This window comes from Opisthocomus hoazin, chromosome 5, assembly GCF_030867145.1.
Source record: "Opisthocomus hoazin isolate bOpiHoa1 chromosome 5, bOpiHoa1.hap1, whole genome shotgun sequence".
Classification (NCBI taxonomy): domain Eukaryota; kingdom Metazoa; phylum Chordata; class Aves; order Opisthocomiformes; family Opisthocomidae; genus Opisthocomus; species Opisthocomus hoazin.
In genome coordinates, this window is record NC_134418.1 from 21277605 (window position 1) to 21297555 (window position 19951).

At 43.2% G+C, this 19951-nt stretch overlaps 1 protein-coding gene across 6 annotated transcripts in view; it reads right to left on the minus strand.

Moving 5' to 3' along the window:
- CCDC149 (coiled-coil domain containing 149) overlaps positions 1–14953 on the minus strand; it is a 55574-nt gene extending 40621 nt beyond the window's left edge. For all 6 annotated transcript variants that reach the window (XR_012763978.1, XR_012763977.1, XR_012763976.1 and 3 more), the window contains exons 1-3: positions 14831–14953; positions 5095–5256; positions 4518–4556 (exon numbers count right to left, since the gene is read on the minus strand). Coding sequence is in view for 3 of the 6 variants with exons in the window: in XM_075420646.1 (XP_075276761.1) it covers positions 4518–4556; positions 5095–5256; positions 14831–14902 (273 nt within the window). In the remaining 3 variants the exon portion in view is untranslated. The remainder of the gene's footprint in view (positions 1–4517; positions 4557–5094; positions 5257–14830) is intronic.
- Between the last annotated feature and the right edge of the window lie 4998 nt (positions 14954–19951).

A 19951-nucleotide genomic window follows, 5' to 3' on the forward strand; every position in this document is an offset into this window, starting at 1 on the left:
TGTGGTGTCAATGATCGCTGAAGCAGCCAGAGTCTTGGCTCGAATGAACCACTTCGGGACACCTATGGGTAACTATAACAGGGTTAAGGACCATGACCTTCAGAAAAGATGCACACAGGTTCTCTGATAAGACTTTCTGCCTGGCAAAAAGACTAACTATCAAGCTGGGCTCTATACTACGACTATGTCATTGCTATGCTACGAGGCTCATTATTATAGTACCATAGAATCAAGGTTGGAAAAGACCTCTAAGATCATCAAGTCCAACCATCAATGCAACACCACCATGCCTGCTAAACCATGTCCTGAAGTGCCACATCTACATGTTTTTTGAACACCTCCAGGGATGGTGACCACCACTTCCCTGGGCAGCCTATTCCAGTGCCTGACCAAATTAGGAGCCTCCAAGAGGGTTCTATGACCATGGGATCCTCACTAACGCTCAACAGCTGCTTGGAAGACACAGGATGCACTTGACTATGAGGCAAAAGTATCTTTGCCAACAGGCCTGCCAACCTTTTAAGGAGAGCTTTAAACTAGAAAGGACAGAGGATGGAACAAGGAGATTTGGGATAGGGTAGGTAAGTGAAGAGCCTGCGTCGATGGGAAGGGACACAGCAACTCAGAAAACAACTTAGCTGAAGCGTAATCCTGTTGAGCACAGGCACGTAAGGAAGGAAGCACCTGCAGAGCAGCCTTGTGCAGAAAGCTCTCAAGCCTGCACTGTGGAACCGGCACACTCAGACGCCCCTCAGAAGCCTCTGCTCCAACGCATGCAGCACAGGGAAGAGTTCAAAGTCTGTGTGCAGTTACAGGGCTACAATCTCATCGGGATCGTGCAGAAATGGTGGGATAGCTCACACCACTGGAGTGCTCCGATGGAGGGATACTGGCTCTTTAGGAAGGACAGCTGGGCAGGTGAGGAGGGGGTGTTCCCCTTTATGTGAGAGAGCCGCTGGAATGCATGGAGCCCTGCCTTGCGACAGGTCAGGAGTCAGTTGAAAGCTGCTGGGTCAAGATTAGCTGGCAAATCAACACGGATGCTCTTGGCTATCTGCTATAGATCTCCTGATCAGGAAGATACAGTAGATGCGGACTTCTTCACACAACTGGAAGAAGCTTCATGTTCACAAGCCATGACCTTCATGAGGGACTTTAGCCACTCCAATAACTGCAGGTATCTGAACACAAAAAAAAACCCAATACTTTTTCACTGTGAGAGTGGTCAAATGCTGGAACAGGTTGCCCAGAGAGAATGTGAAATCTCCATCCTTGCAGATGTTCAAAACTTGACTGGACACAGTCCTGTACAACCTGCTCTAGGTGGCCCTGCTTAAGCAAGGGGGTTGGACCAGTTGATCTCAAGAGCTGCCTTCCCACCTCAACCATCCTGCGATCCTGTGATGTCTAGCTCCATTTAATTTGATTCTTCATACATTTAAAATACAAATATCAGCCCTCACCAGCGAACAAATGCATTGCAGCCTTATTCTTGACACACAGCCCCAGTGCAAACCCATTATCTCCAACTGAGTGGTCTCACTAAGATCAAATTAAGCTAAGCACATTTAGGACTGTGGCCCAGCACAGTCATTTTCCTAACCATGTATTTTACTTCACATTTGTTTATTCAAAGGATCTCTTTTATATTAGAAGAACTTCCATGTCATATAGAAGGTCAAAGGATTCACTGATCTGTTATTTCAATGACAAAGCTTCTCCCAAACTGAAGTTATAGTGAAAATTTAAGCAACATAGATGAAAACAACAGTCAATATAAATCAAGCTAGAAATCCCATCGATATTTTTTACCGTAAGTTTCCCAGCATGGCAACACTGTCCAACAGATATCCAGTATTTGTTTGCCAGTGTCATCAAAATGTTCCGTATCACAGCAAATGCATATAAATGTACACCACTGCAGAGTGGCAGAATTTCTGTTTATATAGGATGTGCAACAGCAGCTCTGTAGGCAGAGCAACATATGAACATGCCTTTCAAAATGGGGATTATCTATTGTTTACCATCTCCGGTGAATTCTAACATCAAAATCAACTCTTTGTTATTCCTAGGCTCCTGAAACACTTCCATTGCTTATCCAAAAATTACCCTACACCTGACACCATGTGACAATATAAAATTACCTTCAACTGCAGAATGTAATTGTGAACGTTTGGTAAGAAGGGCCGGGAAAGTACTGACAGCTCACAGGCTGTGGTAACAACACTCATGGTAAAACACCTACTGCAGGAAAAGAGATTTCAGTAGCACAGGTTCTCATTTCCTGCTTTTGTTGGCTGGCAGAAGGCGACAGACATGGAACAATCTTTGGATTACGTCAGAGACGTGTACCACTGCACACAGAGCTTCGAGAGGGAAAACACTGCAGAGCACTGCACGTTAAGATACCTTAAAGTAACACCGATTTTACAAAACCACATTCCGAGTTAACTGCTTGCTGATAGACATTTCCTGGTTACATGACATTTCCATAAAACCATGAAAATCCTGTGTTGCAAAACAGGCAGAGAAGGCAGGGTCATAAAATGTAACTGATAATAAAGGTGAAAATTGAAGAGATGAAGAAGAAAATAGCAGCTCCAACCCACCTATGACACTTAAGGTTCTACACTGCAATTTTGACAATAATTTCTCAGTTGCGGTAAAGAAACATAACAGACAGCAAATTGTTCAGCATATCACACTTTCATCTAATTTCTGACCATGAGAACAGCATGTACTTTTGTGTCATGCAAAATTCATTATAGGATCAGGGTCTCTGTTTTTAAAAAGTGACCGATGTCACAGACTTCTCCCAGCAGGCAACTAGGCTGCCAGGCAAAAAGGGGATGGAAAAAGTCCAAAAGGGCACAGAGAGCTTCACTCTTTCTTAGATGAGAAAACACTAAGAAATGTACCTACAGTAATAATGGAAAAATATTCATAATTTTACTTTATTATTCTTCGATGCAGTTCTCAAAGAAAAACTATACTCCTCTTCAGAAAGGTTGCCCTAACTACTCCAGATGATCCACCTGGTATGCTACAGACACTTCTTGTCAAAATGACAACTCAAGAAGTGCACTAACAGCCTATTACTGTACAACCTAAAGTAAATATTGTCCTTGGGGGCAGACCTATAAATGACTCCATTTGAGAACAAGATCTTCTTTCTTTCACTGTTACCTAGGTTGAATATGTAACTTCCTCAGAAAAAAAGACTCCTAGCTAGATTGTTAAATGGCTTTGCAGGCCATTGGTAAGACGTGTCAAAACTTAATATAATTGCAGATCCTGAATTTAGACTAAATTTTGCTAGTATTTTAGAAACAAGTGTCAGATTTATTTGTTTTGAAAGACAGAAGAGGAATTAGAACAACATCCACGGTATGGCAAATCTCCCTTCCTATCTCTGTAATGTCCCATATATTGCCTTGGTTTTATTCCTTTTAATTGTATATTCTTCAGTTCCAGTTGCAGTAGTCAGAATGCACAAACCTATATCTGCTCATAAACTTTTATTAGAACTCTGTTGAAATAACAGAATTTCAAATAAATTACACTAAATAATGAGGAAGTTAAATGATTCTACACTGAGCCACTGACTTCTGGGCAGCTATTTGTTTAAGTGCCTAAAGGAGAAATTACATTGCCTCGGACAGTTTAGTTTAAAACAACCAAAACCCTAAGCCCCTAAAATTTTAAGAAAATAGCAAAAACTACCTGCAGACTCCTAGGGAAAGGATGATGAGTAAAACTTCTGACGCATTAAGAGAATGCAATAACCATGTTTTAAACACAGTTAAAAGACTTTCAAGACTAGCAATTACAGTCACAACTTTTGTTCTTTTGGGTTCTCCTCCTCTCCCTGCTCAGACATTGTGTTTTGGGTGCCATTTTTCTCTAGAAATTAAGATAATTTTAAGGTGTGACAACCAACACTCCACAACAGGGACATACTATGTGGATCTCTGGGAACAACAAAAAAACGTGAGCAGGCAAAAAGTTTTTCAGGGGAACTATAAAATGCAATTACCACTGTTCTCACCATTTATAACTCATAGAGCCCAAGTGACCTGGGAGAGTACCTAATGGAAAACAGTACTCACAACAATAAATTAACAATTATGGGATGCAGACAATGCATTCCCAGATTGCTTTTAAGTATGAGAAGTCCTGTCATGAACCCATTTTTGGACTTAATACAAGAAGGATAAACAACAAGAAGAGCAATCTCAAGTCTCGGTACACTGACCAATTTCAGTCTCAGGTGAACATAAAAGCAATAGCCATATATTCTAATTAAGGATAGTTCAGATATTTCAGTGAAACACATTTAGACAAAAGTACAAGAAGCCACAGTTTAAAGATGAGTTTTAAAGAAGAAGACATAGCTTACTGACTTTTCAAAAGACAGGAATACTTGCTTTTTACCAGATTTCTTAGTTAATATTTTCACACTTTTGCAAAGTACTTTCGTAGCAGATAAATAACGTCAACTGAAAAATAAATCCTACCTGTTTCCTCTTTTCAGGCGGAAGGGATGGATCCCCATCCTAGGAACAAACGGAGATATTTTATTGGCAACTTATTTCAGAAGCCAGCAACTATATTAACTTTGTGGATCGAATTTTAAAACATGTATTTTAACCAAAATATTATCACAATTGTTTCTAAAATATTGCATCTTGATTAATTCCAGTAATGTTCATTTCAACTCAAAAAATTGTTTAAGGCTGAAGATTTGTTTATATTTCTAGAACAGCAGGTCATTACAAATTTATGTTGCATTATTTTTCATAACGGTACATTAAGTTCCTGTGGAATAATAATATCACAGTCAGTTTTTAAATGGAATTATGACTGAAACTAATTTCTTCTGAGCACACACTGTCTTTCTGTGTCTTATATAACAGGCACTACCTCATCAATGCGGAACAAATGAGTAATAATATGATCAGGGCTGTACAACTGCGGGACTACTGTAAACAAGTACCTAAACATTTTTACAGCACTCACTACGGACTTCTTTTGATTTCTGTTGAGGTTGACTCTTGTCCCCCAGTTCTACAGTATTCATAAAGAACAACCTACAATCAGCTCCCGATACTTCTTTTTCAGAGACTGGTGTCGTTCCCGCAACTGGTTGGCCATAAGCTTGTACTGGTCTCTTTCTTGCTGACAGTTGTCCAGCTCTTTGGAAAGGATTAACAATGCTTCCTTTTTACTTTCGAGCTTCCTTTTACACACCAGATACTGCAGAAGAGAAAAAAAACATAGTTATAGCAAGCCATTTCTACCCCAGCCAGTACTGGATTCAAGAGCCTCAAGTTTTCCTGTGAAAAGATGGAGGAAGACTCTCTGCACGAGACCAAAGTCTTCCGCCAAGTCGTCTCAGGCTACTGATAATAATCACCGGAAAGAAATCTGTTGCGTCAGAAGCCTGAAATCCACTTGTAAGGCCACATGCTCACCTGACCGCCGTGAGTTTAAAAAATTAAGCAATTCCAGTTTCTCCTCTTCTTCCTCACACACAGCAGTATGAGAAAGCTCACAATTTGACCCGCAGCCCTGGGAATGCCGCTGGAAGGAAGAAGCCTTTGCAAGCTACCTTTTCGACTCGTGTCCACAACACCCAGCCCTCAGTTAGCAACCAGCACGTCCCACCTCATTTCCCCTCCCCTCCTCCCCACTAGCAGCGACGTCCTCCGGGCCCAGCCTCCCAGCTGGACAGTGAAACAGGACTGCGTTACAGCAGAAGGGGCAGCAGGAGTGGCAATCAAATGTTACCTTGAGTTAAACCAATCACCGTGTGACACCCGATCAACACAGACAAAGAAAACAAGGTTAGCTGTGATACCATACGCACGCGCTTGCTGAGTCAAAAGAACGGGAAATAACGCAGGAATGTTGCAAGCACCTAAATGTGAGCCTTCCTCTCCAGCCACCGCCTCTTACGTGTAGCGCTCACGCACAAAGCAAAGCACAACTTGCAAATCTTAGCTGTTCTGCATTAGTCTGATCTGCTTCATTGCCTTTCCCCACCGACAGGAAGAGTAACATCTACATCACCCTTTCCTGCAGTGGCTGAATTTTACCTAACAAAAGTTTCAGGCAAATTTTTTCACTTAATGTGATGTTCAATCAGCAGATTCTTCTTACCCATCACTTGACACTGCTCATGCTCAAGCATATATTTCTATTTCTGATGTTGCTCACACGAGACGTGGCACTAAATACTTTCTGAATGTGCTCTGCAAGACACTAAATATCACAGCAGTCATGAAAACAATTTATAGTTTCATTATATACTCTGACAAGAATACTTTGTCATTATGGGCTCACGCACAAAGCAAGAGCATCAGCACTTCCATACTGTTCAAGTCAGTGCTGTTCTTTGGGACAAAAATCATTACTGGTATGTAGTATTTGCTTGGAACTGACTTTGTGAACCTCCATTTCAAGTCAATGAGAAAGGGAAAGGTGAGTTTGGTATATTAGTACAGCCACCGTTTTCCAAAAACGGTAAATGCTTAGTTGCAAAAAAGCGGGAAGGGAATAAGAGAAGCAATTCCAAGAAGGATTTGAACACTCGAAAAGGACGCTTCCACCTTGAATTAATTTTATTTCTGGCAATACTGAAGTTGAAATTCTGCCATAAATTTTCTGGATTATGATGCCTTGTCATCAACAAAGGCAACTGTACCTATGTACTTATGTCCTTACTGATACCTTACACAAATGTCAAGTCCCCTGATAAAGCACTGAAAGGTATCAGAAGCTAAATTTTAATATTGTCAGCAAGTGACTATAGTGACATGGTAAACTGCTGCAAACCTGATAAAATAATTCCTTCCCTTGCAGTGAAATATTTGCCTCTGACAATCTCTTCTTTTTCCCAGTTTCACCTCATGTCTTAGTCAATTGTAAAATACGCCTTCACTAAACTGTTTTAAAATACCAACAATCTGATACAGTAATTGCAAACAAAAACGAGTAAAAGCAAACCTCACAATCACTTTAAAGAAAACCAACAGCCCAAACCTCTGAACCAAGTAGCCTGTTCTGTTCTGTTAGCCACCAGGAAGCATGAAGCTGGCCCACCTAGCCACCACCTATGCGCAGCAGAACACCCTACAGCATGTGCTCAACGGGAGGGGAGCGAAGCTAAACATCTTGCCTTAGGACACCCGCACCACCAGCCTTGCCACGAGTGCTGGCGTAGAAAATGGTGTGTGAGAGTCAGAAAATAAATACGAAAAATAATAAGGAAATGCAGACCTAGAGCTAAACAAGTCTTGCCTCTGCCATGAGTCACAGCCCTCCATAAAGGGCACACTCAGAGCATAAAAGCAGGCTGCGTCTTTCACAGCAGCACTGGCAGGGGCAAGGGAATTCTCCATTATCTAACAGGTTGAGGAATACTTACCAAAAACAGATTGCGGGAACACTTGTGTTCAGGGTCTAAATGAAAAGGAATAATGATCTCCTCCTTGTTTAAAGTATATTTTGACTTGATGCATTATATACTGATATGCTATACAGAAGAAAGGGGCTTGATATCTCCCATCAATGCACTATTTGGATTTCACTATAAAAATGACCACCTAGAAGACTTAAGTTATTTTTGCCTTTTGCACATATTGACTTTCCCAAATGTATGGGATAAGAATAGTAATAATGTATAGTAATTTGTTTCCATGAGTTTATGGTATAAGAAACAATAAAGCCACAGCGTTTGTGTGGAATTTGATTATTTGACAGAGCTATGTTTCTAACGTCCAGTACCATTTTTGAAGGAAAACCAAATTATACAAAGACAGACCTCAAAGAGGTTATTCAAGATATATGCTTCTGAATGTTTACAAAAAAGTACTAATAATGGCCATAAACTGACCTAACAATTGTACACTAGAAATGGATTCTACTCAGGGAAACAACTGAGTCCACCAACAATTTCCCATATATGGACAAATAAGTGCAGTAAAAGTATGCTGTCAAAAGGAACATAGGAGTTTAACAGTCTTTTTGGAGCAATGCAAACAATAAGCAAAATTTTCTCACATAGCCTGAGAAAAAGCATTCAATAGATGCTTCTGGCATTCATATAGAGATTTCTTCCACTGCAATTGAAGGAAAAAGCTTACATCTCACATACAGTCCATCAGTGAGACAAACAAGTGAATTCCGTTATGCCCTGCAGTCACAAAACATTCTCATTGTCTTTTGTTTCCTTTTAACTGATGTTCCAAAATAATCCTCAAGTTTAAAAAAGTTAACCAAGCACAAGCTGCTATACTTTCAATCGAAACGCTACAATGTACAACATTTCATATCTGTCAAGTGACTTTTATCTACCAATTCGCTGTTATCTGCAATAAAGCAAATTATAATTGCTACAAGGAAGATCATAATAATTAAAGGAATATATATGACATCCTACATTACTGCCTGAACTGCTTTACAGCCAGATAACTACTTTTGTGAAATTGAGTAAAAAGAGACTGACATTACAGGAGAGTGTAACTGCACCAAGGTGACCCTCTACATCGAACACTTACTATTTGTCCGTTGCTATTTTTAGTGACAAATCTGGATAGATCTCACTAACGACAGTGTAGACATGGTCTAATAATCTGATCAAGCTGGGACACTGTCAAGGTTTCAGACTTTCTTTTTTTAAAAATCAACAAACACACCAAATTCCTATCACCAAATAATTTCTTTTAAATTTGTACAAATTACTCGGCTATTTAATGGCAGTTAGTGCCAAGAAGGAAAATACCTAATTTTCTGAGGGTAAAGGTAGAGATACTACCTCCAAACTGTGCTTTGGAATCACTGTGAATCATATTGTGTGTTCCCTCAACACTCCACCTAGCGTCCTCCCGGACACTGATGGGCCACCACACTGTACGTGGGCCTGGAAACCTATCGTCCGCCACGCTCTCAGAGAAAACACGCACTCTATGTACCAGCTTTTGGACAAGAGATCCCAACTGCTGTTGAACTGCCTGATTTTTTACTGAATTTCTCTTTGCTGTACTCTTGGAGGTAATTTGTTGTGCAAATGACAAACCGAAGAGTCCCAAAATCACAGAATCACAGAATCATAGAAAGCTTTGGGTTGGAAGGGACCCCTAGAGGTCATCTAGTCCAACCCCCCCGCAGCGAGCAGGGACACCGCTAACTAGATCAGGTTGCTCAGAGCCCTGTCCAACCTGGTCTTGAATGTTTCCAGGGATGGGGCCTCCACTACCTCTCTGGGCAACCCGTTCCAGTGTTTCACCACCCTCATTGTAAAGAATTTCTTCCTTATATCCAGCCTAAACCTACCCTGTTTTAGTTTAAAACCATTACCCCTCGTCCTATCACTGCTGTGACTGTGACTGGCAGCGCCAGTATTCAGGGTGTTTGTTGACAGTGTTTCAGTAATGTTGCTCCCCTTGACTTCAGATTAAACTGTTCAACTTATCTGAAAGAGTCACACACTCAAACCCAGAGAAATACACAATTACTGGCCATTTGCCTGTCATCTCATCTCATGTCCTCATCTCTGCTAAAACCCAAGACAATGCAGTGTCCTTGCTCTTATCCCTCAATATCAACTCTGCTCTTCCTGCTCCCCAGCGCTTGCTTCACCAGTTACCTCCTGACCTCTGAAACACAAAGCAGGCTGGTATTATTCACTGGTGATATATGTGATATAAGCAGCTCCCCAGAACACCACATCTTGTCTTGATGACAATATTACACCACATCATCTTCACTGGTCATTTAGAAATTACCATCATTTGATCTGATTAGTCAAAAATAACAGTTTTGTGATGTGGCCCAGCCCTAAAAAATTTTGTATGCCATGCATCGATTACATTATTAATTCCTCCATGTTTGTTCCTCAGCACCCCTGTGGATATCTTAGTCCAACATGGAAACGTGAGAAGCAAACACTTGTTTTGTTGCCTGAACGCCCAGCACGCAGGTCTCTGTAGCACCTCTCCCACAGCTCCCAAGAACCTGCATAGCAGTAAGACACAGTGCCAGCTCTTTCAGCGTTTCCACTTCTTTTCCCAAATGACAAAACCATCACGATGTCAAACCAACCACCTAGCGACCTCAGAGCGCCTGCTCCACTTTGTTCTTTCCTACAGCCACTGGCATTTCCCCATGTTTAGAAAAGCTTTGAAATTAGCAGCTCCAAAGACTGTCGGGTTCCCTCACATAGGTTTGGTGAATGACAGTTCACATTCTGTTTGAAGAGGTAACATGACAGAAAGTCAGAGAGATATTATGAACACAAAAATCTCACTAACCTTCCTTCCTCTTCTCTCTTGTCTGCACAAAAAAACCTGTGCAACCAACGGGAAAGGTATGCTCTGCCAATTACAAGCAGGTTAGGTGTCTCACTCATATTCAGAATTCATGTCTGGAACATTTAGCTACTTCAGCTGAACTACTGCTCACTAGCTGCACGTTTAATAAATAATTCCCAAAAACTCTTCCTCCAAGCTTTAAGTTGGCAGTCAGTAAGTAGGCAAGTGAGCTCAAGAACACAAGCATATTACTTCCCTCCGTGGTGCCAAAGACCATACACAGTCAATAATCAACAAATAGCCTCTTGAGAACGACAAATTAAATGGAGACTAAATTTCTTCAAACTAATTTTAGGAGGCACAGTCACATATGAGTAGCTGTAAATAGCATACAGCAAATGCTCTAATGTGTGGGAGGTGACGAGGAAGACAGAAGCATTTTGACATTGGATTTAATTCTAGAAGTTGGCAAATCTGAGGGAGAAGCTAGCAGAAAGGACAGAGGACAACCACTCTAGTCTTCTGGGTTGCCTAGGAAACCTTTCTTACTTCCAGTGGAAAACACTGCCAAAAGTACACGTTCTCCAAGCAGTATTAGATTAGGACTAGCGCCAACTCCAAATAAAGTGAATGGAAGCACACTCACTGACTTCAGCAGAAAGGAGACCGGACTCGTAGAAGTCAGCCCTCTAAAGTAAGGACAGAGGTGGTCTTGCAAATCATGTAAAAGTGTTTTTTCCCTACTGCACACGATCTGCCGGCACTGTTCCACTCATCCCACCACCTCAAGATCATGCTACCACCTACTCCTTTCTCCATCACTGATTCTGTTGTCATCTTAAGACCAAATGATTCCAAGGCAGATTACATGGAATTCAGGCAACAACTGAAATCACATCCTTCTCCACTGCAGAACATACAGAGCGGGAAGCTTCTACCACCTTTCAAAAAGAAGCCCCCAACTACCCTCAAATAAAGTTCACCTGTCATGTTTTTCATTCATCTTCATGGGATTCAGTCATGTTTCATGTCCCTTACAGAGACAGGAATACTGAGCCACTAAGGAGCTGATTCACATGAGCTCGTGTAAATCAACAGTTTAGCATATCCATAAACATGGTTGTCGGGCTGAGAAGTAGGTACGGACATTTAAAAACACTTAAAAGCAAAAAAACAAAACTCTGCAACCAAGATTTCGGTGACCAAAATTATTTTCAAGAACTCTGTTCTGTTCAGTGAAGAGTACAGTATAACCACCTTTACTTGATTACCTTCTAGCAGCGCACTCGGCAAACCAACTCGTAACTGTCACATTTTCCTCTTTTCATCCTCTTCCAGGTGGGAGAGGTATTTTGTTAGCACCAAGGATTTTCCTTTTTTTAAAGTAAGAGACATGCAAAGGCAGGTTCAAAGGAATGGACTGTACTCTTGGGATAGTATTTTCAGATTTATAAAGATGACTTGTTTCTGGAGGACTTAGGCCACCATCTCAGGCCGGCCAGCAAGAAAGTTCTTGCTATGGCTCAGTTTCACTGGTGTCGAACAAGCAGTTATTGATCAGGTTTTCATCCTACAGCTTTACACAGGCTTTTAAATAGCCTAAACACAGGTCATTCAGTGAGGTGAATGTTAGACAAAAACCCAGACTCCAAGCAAAAAGTACATGGTAACCCAACAGAGTACTTTATCTCTTTATATATATATATGTATTTATATATATTCATCCCCTACCACTACTTGAACTCAGCTAAAGAGCGGGTAAAGTTTATGTGAATTCTCACTCCTGAAGCTTGTTGTTTACCACTCAGTTTGCAAGCTTATCAATGGAAATAATGACTCTTTCTGCTCCTTCTGTATTTGCTAAGTTGGCTTCATCCCAGTATTCCTTCCCACGTCATCCTATTCAGAGTCAGTTTAAAGAATGTTCAAGGTACATGGGGTGCAAAGATTTTTCAGAACACCAGGTGCACACTAGGCCTGAAATGCATGTGGCTGTAGAATAAGTGGAAAAATACATAAACACGGTGGCAAACAAACAAGCAAGAAGTTAGCAATGAGCATAATAAAACCAGAAAAGATAAAAGGGTATAGAGCGAAAGGCACTGAAATGGAACAACAGTCAAAAGGAAAAAGAAAAGAGTAAATACAGAAAAAGAATGGAACACACCCAAAAAACCCAAGCATTCTTTTTATCTAATGAAGAAGGAAAAGTCAAACTACAAACATATACAGCTGTGTTTACAAGTGTTTGTGTATTTGTACATAAGGACCAAAAATACATCCTACCACTTTTCTTAACACAAGCAATACCAGACTTTTAAAAACATTACAGTTGCTTTGACAAGTAGTTCAGTTACTCCTAGCTTTCAAATTTGGAGGACTAAGCTTGTGGAAATGAAAAAGAATGTAACCACGGATCTGAATCCACCAGGTTCTGGTCTTTTATACCAAGATTTTGAACCTCATTCTATATTTTACCCATCCAGCATCAGCAATGCGAAAGTGTTTGTTTAGAGCTACGATGTCTCTTCTTGACTGTGATATCTCATATTTTGAAAGCACTTCAAAATGTTGACAAAATACGTCGGGAACAAATATTAGCTAGCACCAAAGCTAAGAGGCCTAGAGAAGCTCTGTACCACTGAGTAAATTGGAAAAACTTCTTACAAGATCGCACAAAGTTAATCACAACAGCCAAAGGAAAAGGAAGGCAAAAGAGGGAAGCCTATACCCTAACAGCATGTGCTACAGACTTCACACAGAAAAACAGGCTGTAAGCCTGCTGTGGGAACAGAGAGAAAGGAAGAAAAAATGGAATATAAATCACTAGGCCTCTCACTGTTCCTGAAAAGAAAGACATTATATTTATGCTTATGTATTTGCACGAATGTAACTCACTACAGTCATCAAACTTTGCTATAATCAAGAAGCCCCTAAACCAGAAATAAGTGTTCAATTTCGGCATTGAGTTTTTAGGTTAAATCATAGCAAAAAGCAAAAACGTTCCAAAGTAATTCCAATTGACTTTTTAAAGCCAAGAATAGGGACATTTCCCTCGAACACACCTGGTGAGTTGACCCTACCTCTTGCCCTTCCCTGCCATGTGACACCACCCCTGCCCCCAAACAAAACTCTGTTTGGGAAATGAGATGTCAGATGCCAACACTGCACGAGCAGGACGCTTCTGAAAGTACACTTTTCACTTTCTTCTGGATTATTTTGTGTGTTTGCAAGTGCTGTGTTTGCAGGTAGACTCCTGAAAGGAGGTTGTAGTGAGGCGCTCTCCCAGGTAAGTAGCGATAGTACGAGAGGCAATGGCCTCAAATTGTGTCAAGGGAGGTTTAGATTGGATATTAGGAAAAATTTCATTACTGAAAGAGTGGTCAGGCATTGGAACAGGCTGCCCAGGGAAGTGGTGAAGTCCCCATCCCTGGAGGTACTTAAAAATATGTAGATGTGGCACCTCAGCACATGGTTTAGTAGGCATGGTGGTGCTGGATGGACGGTTGGAGTCGATGACCTTAGAGGTCTTTTCCAACCTCTGATTCTATGATTCAATTCTGGACGCACTGTACCAGCACAGATTGGGGCCCACACGACCTCCCACTGCAGGCACCGGGAGCAGTGACAGGTTCAGGACCCTGAACTCCAGCATCTCTCCGACAGGTTGGGGCCTTAGGCCATGCTCACGCGACCTCACGGGGGCAAAGCGCTTCTGAAACCAGAGGGATTCCCCTGTGCGCATCGTACGCCAGGACAGCGGATTCGGCCACGGTGGTCTGGGCCCGGGCCATCGGCACAGAAGTTCTGTTTGCTAGCTGTAAACATAAAACCACTGTTTTTATAGCTATGCAGAATTAGCTAAACGTAAAAATCAGCACGCCAACCTACTTCAAACTTCACAGTTCTGCCTATTAAACAGACTTGACTTTGACAGTATTACTTTGAGTTACACTGACCTCAAGCTGTTTGGAGTTTGGTAACTTACCCTACGTAAAAACGTGTACCTGCAAGCACTGGGGACGCCGTTAGATAATGAAATTTTTTTTCTTTTAATGCGGACGCAGATAGATAATGAAATTTTCCACTCTCATCTTGTGAAAACCCTCCACCTGTTGCGGTTCACGGCCACCGCGCCGCTGCAGACTTCCCTCCCGTTTTACACACGGCACGGCCGCTCTCAGACCGCTGCCCTTCCGCCGCAGCAGGGCCGCGCCGCTGCCCACCCTTCCCTTCCCCTCCCCTCCCCGCCAGCAGCCCCCCGGGCTCGGGCCCGGCCAGGGCACACCCGCAGCGGGCTCAGCGCCTCAGGGCCGGCTCAGCCGGGCCGGGCCGGGCCGGGCCGGGCCGGGCCGCGGTGCAGTGCCGCCCGCCCCCGCCGCCTCCTCCTGCCACCGCTCCGGCCGCGGGGCCCCTCTCGGCCGTCCCCTCCCGCCGGCCGTGCCCCTCGGCCCGGCAGAGCGGGGCGGACCCCTTCCCCTCCCGGCCCGCCGCGCGGCCCCGGCCCGCCGCCTCACCTCGCCCACCAGCCCCTGCCAGTCGCTCTCGCTGCGGTGGGAGCTCATGGCCCCGGCGGGCCGCGGCGGCATGCGGCGGGGAGCGGTTCCGCCCGCCCCGGCCTTGCGCCGAGGAGCCTGCGGGGAGAGGCGGGGCCTGCGGCCGCCTCTTGCCGGCCGGCCGGGGCCGCCCCGCTGCGTCCCGGGCAGGGCCTGCTGGAGCCGGGCGGGCGGCGGCGCCTCAGCGGCCTAGCGCGGCCTGCCCGCCGCGCGCTGCCAGGCCGCGGGCCGCCTCCGCACGGCGAGGTGCCCCGGCGGAGGCGGGCAGGGCCGCGGTGCCCGGGCAGAGCGCGGGTCGCGCCGCAGACACCCGCTGGGGCTGTGCAGAAGCGCCTGAGGAGCGTTGCCTGGAGCAGGGCTCTCCTCTCCTCACACCCGGTGCCCTAACTGCAGCAGGGCCCGGCTGCCAGCCCGCACCCGTGGAGCAGTCGAGGAGGGGACGGGCATCGGGGGCCTGTACCGCAGTACAGGCTTTAATAATATATATATATGTGCAACAAACCTCTTGTGGATTACATAAACTCACGCATTGTATGCACAAAGTGAGACCTGGCAGGAGGACAAAGGCAGAAAACCATTTTCTCAAGACATGGTACCGGAACACTGCCCGCTTTGGGCGCAGATCTGTTGTCGCTCAGTTCACGGAGGCGTAAAGAACGTCATGACCCAGGACTTGGTCTGGCGGCTTCTTCTCCCCGTCAGTGCCAAAACGTGAGCACACTTCGCCCACAGCGCTCCACGCCGTCCGGATCCCTCTGCTCCAGCCATAGGCTCCGCAGCCACCCAGCTCCCTGTCTTGGGGCACGTCGCCTGTGATCTTCGTTACGCTCCTAACGCAGCCAGTGCTCCCAGGACTTGGGTTTCCCAGGCAGAGTCCCAAGTGTAGTTGCATGGAGCATTCGAGCAGCTTGACCCGCAGCTACTCTTGTTTTAAATAACACAACGAACAATGCAAGACAACACAATAAAATACGCTTGCCTCATTCCTTACCACAGCTTCCACGTTTATCCAGATTTGTTTGTGGTTTGGCACCTAGGCACAGTGTCCTTCTGTTCTCTGAAATGGCTGAGACCCTCCTTTGACAAGTTCACATCCCTTCAAGAAGGTGATGCCTTGGCCTCGCTGCTGAAAACGTTTCTGTTCCAGGTCCTTAATTAACAGCTCATACAGAAAGAAACATAGGCCACATCTAAACCCAGCAGGAGCTCTATTTGAATGTAAGATTATCGAGTTTAATAAATGCCTCTAGTTATCTCCATATAAAAAAAAGTCCAGCAGAGCAGCAAGCGTTAATATGGAACTTTAGTTTGATAAATACAGAGTTCATACATTTTTACCTGCAAGCTATAAATCAAACTTAGACATTTTCTCAAAATTATAGCCCATTTTCTCCTAAATTAGCTGTTCCTCATCTCTAGGCACTCTGTAACTTTACTGCGCTAAAGGGTACATTTGTCTTTCCTCTTTGTTCATATTTTTTCTGTGGTTTATGTTGTCATGTGTGTGATGTATCACAATCCTGCATGTCCTCGCAGGCTTCTCAGCCAATCTTTGCAAAAACAGCATCCTGTTTGCACAGGCAATGGCAAATAATGAAAACTAAATGAACGAGAATTATAATTTAAACCCACTGATTAAAACAATCATTAATGATATCAGAAACTCCATCATTTTCATCGTATTGTTAATAGTTAAAGCTATCCAGCTGCTAGTGTAGATGAACCAGACAGAATCCTTTTCCCAGTTCTGCTTCTCATCTGCAGAATTTCTCTCCTCCGTTTTCTTGGTCTTGTATTGCTCTAGACTCAGAATGCTCTTGCAGAAGAGCTCCGCTTGTAAGAATGATAACCCTCTAATAGCCCTCATTTTTGAGGGATGTCATTCATTTTAATCCCAAAGCTGCTTGCACTCCCAACAAACATAAGGTTTTAATTTTTGTTGGTGATAATTATTCAAATGAGAAGTAAATATTCATGAAAGAGAGGTTATTAAAACAAAAGGAACTCAATGTTTCCAGCTCTTACGATTTTATCAAAAGTCTGATGAGAGCTGGTATTATTCAGAAAGCCCCAGCTCTTGGATGAGCATAACCACTTTCTTTTGAAGTAGAAGAAAGACTCAAGAGAATAAATGAAAAATAAGCTGAAATGTGCCTTGAGCACACTTGATAGGATCAGAAAGGAAATAGAAGAACCCAAATATGTATTTTTAAGTAATCACTTTTAGTACCTGATATCAATATTTTGGCAGCTTCATCAGCTTTCCTGATCCTCTCTGCCTTACTTACCAGGGGTTACGGCAACACTCCTATGTAACGGGCGCGGATGGGACCGGGTTACTCTGCTCCCCTCTGGGCAGGCGTGTATTGAGCTATGGCTCCTGCCTTAACTCAGACAAACAAGTCGAGAAGATGATGATATAAAAGAAGTACTGTCACCCCTAGTTTATGAATAGGAAACTGAAGAGAGAAGTAATTGCCTTGCCCAAGAAACTGCAGTTTCAAACAGCACGAGGAAGCGAAATTGCGGGTTTCAGGAGTAGCAGTCTGCTGTTTAAATTGCGAAAGTAACGAGGCATCTTGATTCTTCTCCTAGCTGCTGCAGTAACTATTTTTTCACCATCACCTTGCCAACATCAGAAGAATACAGTATTGTTATTGAGCGTCTGAGAAATAAAAAATCATCTCTCAACCTTCCTCTTCAGCTACCATCCCGTTGTCTTTGTCTATAGATCCGTTATCTTCTTTGCTTCTTCCTCTATACATTCGCTAGATAAACTTATCTGCTTCTAGTGTTTCATCTCCCTTCTCTGCAGTTCTGCTTTGTGATCAATCTTTCCCTTGGTATCTTGAGTTCATCTGCCTTTTCACCAGATTACCCTCCACTTCTCTAAGCGTTTCCTACAGTTCATTAAGAAGGCTCCAGACTTTCTAAAAAACCCGGTTTTTGCCTGGACAAATTACACATTCAGAATCCGATCCAAGCTACTGTAGCTCTTTGATGCAGCTACTCAGGTAAACATATGTAGGAGATTTAACCAAGAGTTTTCACTTGCAGGAGATTTAATCAACAGTTTTAAAACACAGTTTTCAGAAATCAGTGTCTTTATCAGACATTAAGAAAGAAAACAAGCCATTTTTTAATCCATAGCTAGGCCAATGAATGCATCGCTTCAAATTTTGCTGCTTATTTTTGTCAACATTTGTCTACTGCACTAACCTCATCGTTACATCCATGTCCAGCTCTAAAGAAATACATGATTAAAAAAACAGTGTTAATCCTTAAGATCTGGACAGGCTACATAATTGAAATGTAATGAAAACATGCAGTGCTTGTCCCCTGAAGGATGATTCAGTCTGACTCTCCACAGATGTTTCAGGGTTCCATTTAACCAGGGTTTAAATACCTCTGAATGAGGATATCACCTATCATACATAAAACATCCGGTTTAGTGCTTTTGGTAATTTATATCAGCATTATTCTAGTTCATGTTCTTGCTCATCTGATGATAGATAAATACACGCTCAAACCCTCACGCAAACATTTTGGAGGGAGCATCCTGTGTTTGGGGGAGGTACTATGAATTGCAGCATTTATCGGCTCCCCTGTTTGTTTTCTTTCCTTTGCTTTTTCCTTTTTAGAGGCTGCTCTTTGTGCATTCATATTCCAGCTGCGCCTTCTCAGTTTTCTCAGGTTCATTTCTGGTTTCACTATCGTGTATCAGCTCTTCTACTTCACATGCATGATCTGTCAGCAGGACAGTATGATCTGCAGATCAGAAGCAGTTTAGCAGTTACTCATTTATGTTGAATCCTTTTGTGCCCAGTCAAGTCCTTGAAGGACACTTCTTAGGCAAACAGCAAAGATCTTTAAAGTGATGGTGTTTCTTTTTTCCTCTTCGGCAGTTTTGGACCTTCAATGTATTGCATTCTTTTGTGTATTAGATGCTGCATGTAACATTAAAATTTGAGACAGTCTTGCTGCTTCTTTTTTTTTTTTTAAGCTATTGTATGACTGTTAGCTGGTGTGACTGGGTGCTAGGGTTCAGAGGAGAGCAGCTCTCTCCTCTAGAGAGAGAGCGGACAAAAGAGAATTTGGGGGAAGAGACGGGAACAGACTGTGATAGGCACAAACCAGCTCTGGGAAGGAGCTAGGTGATGAGGTCTGGCCAAAGAGGGAAGGGAAAAATGATGCAAAGCAGCAGCCGAGAGGGAGGAGTGCAGGTAATGGGTGGGATGCTTATGGAGAGAATTGAGGGGAAAGCTCTAGGTGGTGGGGTAGAAGAGAGACTGCAAGCTTGAAAACAAACTGATTTTGAAAGCGAACAAACACATATAAGCAAGAGAACTATGATAACTCTGAGGTTTTCCGAGTGACTGAAAATCCAAAGTTGAGTATTCTGTTGTACAGATTTTCTAGGAGTAATGTATTGTGTATGGCTTCATATGCAAGTGCTTTGAACAATTTTGTTTTAAAGGCTGCTTTCTCCAAGGCCCTGTGATGTTGCAGCATCTAACTCTTAGGCACACTTCTGCCTCGAGAAATCTTCAGCCTCAGGCAATACAGAAGGTGTCACTGGAAAACAGCTGGTTAGGTGCTTCCTAGCTTGCCACGGCTGAAATGCTCAAAAAAAATGGGTAGGGTGGTGGGCACAGGTGTTTGAGCAGGTCACCAGCCCTTAGACATCGCTAGTAAACACCCACTATACAGAACTGTTCAGTTCAAACTCTCTCTTTTGTGGACATGCTTAGTCTGACACTAAGCGTGGACTTCAGTGAATTCCCCCAGGAGCACCAGGCTGTGGACGAAGCTCTGGAAGATGCTGGGGGCAGTTCAAATCCAACTCGGACAAGAAGGCTCTAAGTTCTTTAAAAGCATCTGTAAAATTAATTGGTTTGATCTAGGCTGTAGTGGAAAAGTTTGGCAATGTTGTCTCTGCTCGTGATAGTAGATAACTGTGTAGGGATTATGAAGAAGTTCATTTGTGTTCACCAGCAGGATTCATGGGTCTTCTTCCCCTCACCCTAAGGATAAGGACAACTCAGTAAGAACTAGAAGATAGCAGTAAAGAAAAAAAATACG